The 7,353-nt window shown below is 38.6% G+C and overlaps 1 protein-coding gene across 3 annotated transcripts in view; it reads left to right on the top strand.

Moving 5' to 3' along the window:
* Nucleotides 1-708: 708 nt before the first annotated feature.
* Nucleotides 709-7,353, top strand: part of LOC116732250 (uncharacterized) — a 58,165-nt gene continuing 51,520 nt past the window's right edge. For 2 of the 3 annotated variants that reach the window (XM_032582292.1, XM_032582290.1), the window contains exons 1-2: nt 709-790; nt 4,485-6,288. In XM_032582292.1, coding sequence (XP_032438183.1) covers nt 4,729-6,288 — 1,560 coding nt within the window. In that variant the 5' untranslated portion in view covers nt 709-790; nt 4,485-4,728. Of the gene's footprint in view, nt 791-1,004; nt 1,071-4,484; nt 6,289-7,353 lie in introns of those variants that run through there. The other variant, XM_032582291.1, reaches the window with a different exon arrangement.

Genomic DNA, 7,353 nt, shown 5'->3' with positions numbered 1-7,353 from the left:
ACAGTTGCACAATTGTTCCTTAGACTTAGACTTCGACTTAGACTGGATAATGCAGCACAACATCAGCTGCAAAAGGTCACATCTCTCCAAAAACACTTCATGTATGCTTCAAAACTAGACTGAAGAGCATTACCTACAGGAGATCTGATCTCCTGTTGGTATCATAGATACCCACCCCCAACATGGACAATTCACACTCCTACCTTCTGGCCTGACGGTCAAGGACCACATTTACAATTGAAGAATGGATGCTAATTTGAGCCATCAGAGTCGTTGGTTCTTTTGGCACTGTTTCAGTAAGTCTGGGGAGAAATCGAAAACCTAGTACTTGAAGTGAGGAAGTACGCAGAAAGAGAGGAGCAGTTCCAACAAAAGTAGATAAACACTTTATAGAAACAACAGGATGGGGCTTGCAGTAAATTTTATTTGGGTTCCAGCACAAGGAAAGCACCAAGAAGATGAGGCAATAGAACATGTTATTTTGCATTGCAGGAATTATCAGATTCAGAGGAACAAGTTGGTTAAAAACCCTAGTTATTGCAAAAACATTGAGAAAGTAGAGAATATCATGCTATTTATTATTTTTTAAAATGGTGTAAGTTGTATATGATCTATTTTTAATATTTTTTTATATACTTGTTTTTGTCATTTGGTTCACACTACTTACCGGTTGGTGGCGGTAATGCGTAGCTAGCATTGTAGGCCAACCGTCAATAAAACAAGAAGAAGAAGAAGAAGAAGAAGCCAGAAGAGGACGATGAACGGATCCGAACTCCACTAAGAGCCGAAGGTAAGATGCTGAAGATTTTAATAAGACAGCAGGGCAACATGTTTAAACTTTTCGTTTCTTCGTGTATAATAGGCGTTACCGTTATGCTCGCAAATTCTCGATCATAACAGTCCAACGCGGCGAAGTTGTGACAAGTTGATGTAACTCTCTCTTAAAAAAAAACCAAGTTTTAATGTCAGTTTGCTTTCGTTTTGTGCGTTGTCCAAATAAAGCACCAAACGTTAAAACGCAGTCAAGAGGGACTCCGGCTGCCGATGCCCGGCCATAACTGGTGAACTTCGTAAGTGGCTCTGAATTTGATAACTTGTTTTGACAAAAATTGTCCTTCCATCCGCTTCTCGCTTACGAAGCTGAAGTTAGTTTCCGATTGCAGCTTCCGACTCGGAAAATGGCTGAACGGCGATTCCACCTAATTTTTCCCTGCCTTCCGCATCTTTAATCTACTCTAGCTAAAAAACTACAACACCGAGACTCTTCAAACCTGGGCCGGATTATTCTGCTCTGACAGCAGAATATTTAAAACCATGTTTGGGATTTGTGAAATTTTTTTCTGATTTGTGAAACTTCACTAAAGTCCAGATTACTATTCACACTCGTTCCATGCAACACCTAGACCAGGGGTGGGCACTCCTGGTCCTCGAGGGCCGGTGTCCTGCAACTTTTAGATGCATCTCTACTTCAACACACCTGAGTCAAATAATGAGGTCGTTAGCAGGACTCTGGAGAACTTGACTGCACTTAGGAGGTGATTCAGCTGTTGGATTCAGGTGTGTTGGACCAGGGAGACATCTAAGAGTTGCAGGACACCGGCCCTCGAGGACCAGGATTGCCCACCCCTGACCTAGACTCTTCAAACCTGGGCTGGTTTGAAGTGTTTCTCGAATTCAATTCTAATTCAAAACCACTTTATTAATCCCAAAGGGAAATTAAATGTTGCTGTAGCTCATTAATTCTTCAAAGAGTTATTGTAGATGGTGACGGCTGTTTGAAGGAAATATCTTCTGCCATTTCCTGAATCTGAAACCAACTTCAGCTTCAAACTTACCCCGAGGTCAGAGGTTAATGAAAGAAATGCTAGTCCAAATAAACTCATAAACTCCAAACACTGGTGTAAGACCACTTTCAACTAGACTAAAAACTTCACCCGAGTTGGGTAGTTATTACTTGAGTAAGTTTTTAGAGGAAAACAAAGTACTTTTAGGAGTTTTTTTTTTTTACTACGCTGTACTTTCTTACTTTTACTTGAGTAATTTATTATGAACTATCGCTATTTTTACTTGACTAAAATTTCTAGATTCTCTTCCCACTGTGAGTAACTTCACTGAATGAAGAACAAGCATGCTTTAACCAAATATTCACCACACTCCTGTAGTTTTCATAAAGTTTCATAAGTTGATTTTTTGTTTTTGTTTTTTTATTGAAAGAAACTGATTTGGAAGAAAAATATTTTTGCCTGATTTTGTAATGTTTTTATATGAATTATTGTCATTTTTGTCCTTAAAATACCAACATTTCCACATCATTTTATATTTTGGTCCATCTGTACTTTTTAAATATTAAATCATTGATCATTTGATCAGTTACTTTGTACTTGAGTAGACTTTTTACCTTTTTTTTTTTTTTTTACACGAGTTATTTCTTGGATGAATACTTTCACTTGAGTAAAAAGCTTTTCAGTCATTTCAAAAGTATGTCGTAGTGAACAGTGTCAAGTGCTGAGGTCACAGAACCAAAACTATTTAGCATTTCCCCAAAGTAAACATCTTACAGAGTTAATATTTCATGCATACCTTCTACTTTAGGTCTTCTTCAGCATGTGATACCACTTATGTCCACATTTACTTAAGTAAATAAAGTGTATATTCATACACTTCTTTTCCTATTCAGACCCAGTATCTCTGACCTTACCCCAAAATTTTTCCAAGCACACCCTTAAAACGTAAATCCTTACCAAAAAGTGTGCAAGTAAAGTAAATTCTTGAGGTAAATTTACGATGTTAGATAATGGTCTTGGTAGGTGTATCTCCTCTTATTAGATGTCTTGTAGCTGTTTTATCAAACTTAAAAGTTTCACATTTTCAAACATTATAAAAATGGTTTCAAAAGCTTTATCGAACTTTGGTAAACATTGAATACAGCTTTCATATCCTGATAAATATAACAAATGTGAAGTTGTGGTAGGTTTTGGTGTGGCAGGAGTAACATGTTTACTTTGATCATGACTGTATTGAATTTATTTATCATGATGTTTCTCTTTGCAAAATTTCGCCTGATTTAATCATTTAATTGTTTTGATCTTTTGTTCTTGAACCTGTATGTGACCTTGACTCTATTTCACAAGCTTTTTATCATTAAAAAAAAATGCAGGTAGTAAACTCCTGCAACTAGTTTACTACCTGCATTTTCCTAACTACTCTTCAATCCTCACCACTCTCCTGAGCTGTATGATCTCAATCATCACCACAATATATCAGTTGTGGGTATAGACAACAATGATAGTTCATTTGAGCAGTCAAAGACCTTATAGGTGTTGGGGAAATTGTCTTTAACAAAGAGTGAGGAAAAACTGTGTCAAAAACCAGAGAGTCTTGAGCAGAACACAGCATACAGTTTTATAGGAAGGGTTTCATTCCATTCACATAGTTTAACAATCTGCTTAGTTACAAAACAGATTGCAAGCATACACATATTCTTTCATAAGGGAAATTCAGGGATGCCATGAGGGTGCAAAGAAGAAACAATAGAATAACTTTATAGTAATACAGAGTTCAGAGAAGTGGCTTAAGAAGACTTTCCCATGAGCACATGCATAACACAAGAATCACTGTACTGTTGTGCATTATTTTACTCATAATCATAGTAACCTTAAAATTTTCCACTACATTGCCAACAGTTTCCGTGCACAGAACCCATCACATATGTTGTGAATATATCATCATCGCAGTATTAGTGCATGCAGTATTTGTATTGGAAAGGGCTATTTGAGTGCAGTAATTGTTGGCTAATATATCCAGTGTTCTGAACTTGTATTTTGCATGTTATTGCAATCGTTAGTCTGCTGGAGACAGTCTTATGGCAACAGATGTTCACACCAGACCATCTGTCTAATCTAAACTTCATCCTATGAACTCTAGATCATCCTATGAACTCTAGCCAAAAATGCTGGAGTTCATAGGATGATGGGGGCTTGGATCAGAACAGAAAGAAGAAAATTAATATAGCAACTGTTATTGTGAATGCAATATTTTCTAATATTGCATCCAAGCAATCATGTTGCTGTTGAGACATTGCACACTTTGATATTGGACACACTTCAATATATTGTGCAGGATCTTAGTGTATCCATGGATCTGGAAGAGTTTACTTTGCACACCTGCAAGCTAACATCTCATCTCTGTCTACTTGAAATATGAGGAAACTGGTACAATTACAAAAGGGTGAGAGGGGAAGAAACCTGCACCCATTGATGCTAATGTTAACTACTTTTAGGAAAGAATCACAATCCTATAACGCCTTCTTCTTGTTAACATTCACTTACTGTATTTTGACTTGTGTCTCTGCTAGGAATGACTTGAGCAGACTAAAGTTGGCAGGCGATTAATTCCCCTCCCCACCCAATTCATGTACATGAAACTGTCTTGAGTAACCATTGTTATTAATTGTTGCTCTCCATCTCGCTGTTCTTTCCTGTCAGGGTATTTTGCATTGTGTGCAGCTCCTGGGCCCTGAACAAGCTGCTGAAGAGATCTCAAGATGTTCCTCATTGACCATCGCAAAGGCTGCATCCTTTTAGCTGGCTGATCTGAAATCCCAGCACTGACTTTGAGCAAAGTTCACGGTGTTGTTGTTTGGACTATGTGCTGTACATGTATATCCACAATACCAATTGCTTTGGCCATAAATCTATCACATTTCCTTAATTAAAACTGCTGACCATCATGACTCATCCCATGTATAATCCATTTGCCTCTGGGGATGTAAATGCCTCTCCGGGACAATATGGACTCTCTACTGGACAGACACAGGGGACCATATGGAGGACTATACCTAATCTCGGACCTGGATCCAGCATAAGCTTCCCTGGACAGTCATTTGATGGATCTAGTTTGCCTGCAGTCAACAGGCCTGAACCAGGTCCAACCACTTCAAACATTCATTTACAGAGTACCTTCAATATTTCTGCCAGAAATCAAATAACATACCAATCTTTTGGTCAAGGTGCCACAACAGAGTCAAGCTTTTCTGTCTCATCAGCTTCTCAATATCATCAACAATCCAATGTTTGTGAAGGGAATAGTTCTTTTAACTGTTTCCCAGATTCCAGAAGTTCTAATAAAGATAATTCCTCAGAGTCTTCTTTAAATCCTTATTATTATGCAGCTCAACCAATCGGCCAACCTCTATCCCATGAGCTAGTGCTCACACCTTGGCTAGCAGAAAAGATTTTATTGCACTATGGATTTCAAAAAGAAGACTTGAATGAACTCATAAATTACCCGGACGAGGAAACTACAGCTGAGAAGCTACCCTACACTTTACAAAAGATTCGTATGAAGAACGCCAACAGAGCTTTACCTGCAGCCACGTCAGACTCTATGTCTCAACCAAGTTCAAGTGGAATTGTTAGTTTGAAAAAGCCAACGATATTACATGATGAACCCCCATCGATCACTTGTCATACATCTGGGGATGAACATACAAATGTTGAGGATAAGACTGTTGAGAACTTTCTCAGTAAGGCTCAGAGTTGTGGATTCACTGTGCTGGTGAACAATGAGACTAGCAGTCAGGCTGAAAGAGTGCCTAAACAACACCTAGAATTAAACACCAGTAGTTCCATTTCTTCACATGACCAGCTGGGCTCTACTACCTGCTTGAGCTCAACAAGGAATATTGTAGCTCCGGCCCAGCAGGTGGAGACTCAATCAAACCAGTCTTTGCAATCAAGCATCCCTGCCTTTTCTCTACAAAATAAAAGCAGGGACATTGTATCACCAAAGTTTGGCCTCGATGGGTCTCCACCTGTAAAAGCACCAACTCACCCATTTACATCAAAAACACCAAATAATATAAGCCACTGTGTGCATTTAGGGGGACCTGTCCTTGTTCACACAGAAAGTAAAACCCAAGACCAAAAGTCAAAGATGGCACCGCAGAAGCACCTGCAGAAGCAGTCCAAATTGCAGATCACACAAGCTGTGCAGCCTGCAGAGCCCACTACTTTGAGACAAGTTACTGCTCCCTCTTTCACCCCCACTGTTGTAGAAGTTTCACATCCGATTCTACATTCTGGCAACAATGTCGTTTTTTCATCTGTCCCAACCGTGGATCTGGTCAAGACCACTGATACACAAGGATCTAAGCACCAGTCTCCAGTAAAACCTCCGACCTTCAAGGGTCTGCCGTCACTAGCCAAGATGCATGACTGTACTGTGAGCAAACCAAGGAAGTTTCCACATACTTGTTCTTTATGCAAGACAAACTGTTCTCAATTGAAGGTGAGTCAAACATTGTTTTCTCTAGTTAACTGGCGCTTGTGATTTGCTTTTCCTTTTCATATATACAGTACAGACCAAAAGTTTGGACACACCTTCTAATTCAATGGGTTTTCTTTATTTTCATGACTATTTATAAGGCAAGAAATCCCACTTATTAACCTGACAGGGCAGGTTGACCTATGAAGTGAAAACCATTTCAGGTGACTAAATCTTGAAGCTCATCAAAAAAATGCAGAGTGTGTGCAAAGCAGTAATCACAGCAAAAGGTTGCTACTTTGAAGAAACTAGAATATAAGGGGTATTTTCAGTTGTTTTACACTTTTTTGTTTAGTGCATATTTCCACATGTGTTATTCATAGTTTTGATGCCTTCAGTGTGAACCTACAATATCAATAGTCATGAAAATAAAGGAAACTCATTGAATTAAAAGGTGTGTCCAAACTTTTGGTCTGTACTGTATATATATATATATATGTATATATGTATGTATATGTAAGCCCTTATTGTGGTGGTGGTTGTTTCTTTCTCTATTAAATGGAAGGCTATGTTTTGGTCACAGTGTATAAAGTTGTTTACATGGATTTCCACTGACATTTAGTTTATAGTTCAAAGACATCAGTGTGGGAATCTGCTTACAAATATGTGCTGAGTACTCAGAAATGGTCCTAATATCAGAGAGGGATTCATCTATTAGGTGGGAATGCTTTCACAAATGGTCATTAAAAACAAAAGTGTACCTGTAAAGAATGGTAAGAGGACCCTTTAAGGCAGTGGTCTCAAACTGCTTTCCTCAAGTGTCGGAGTCCTGCATCTTTTAGTTGTGTTCCTTGGCCTACCCACTTGAATTACATAGTGAAACTGCTTCACTAGCATACAGTTTAGCTCTACAAAGCTCTGCTAATGAGCTAATATTGGAACCAGTTGTGCTGAAGCAGAGAGACAACTATAAGTTGCAGCTCACCAGCCCTAGTGTAGGGGGAGATCCCAAAGAAATACTGGGTTAAGACATGAGAGAAGCAAAACTAGTCATAGGAAAATATTTTCTTGTGTAAACTGGGTTACTAT

Source organism: Xiphophorus hellerii, chromosome 14, assembly GCF_003331165.1.
Source record: "Xiphophorus hellerii strain 12219 chromosome 14, Xiphophorus_hellerii-4.1, whole genome shotgun sequence".
NCBI classification, from domain to species: Eukaryota; Metazoa; Chordata; class Actinopteri; order Cyprinodontiformes; family Poeciliidae; genus Xiphophorus; species Xiphophorus hellerii.
Note: the sequence above shows the minus strand (reverse complement) of the source record. Positions and strands in the feature narration are given on the sequence as shown.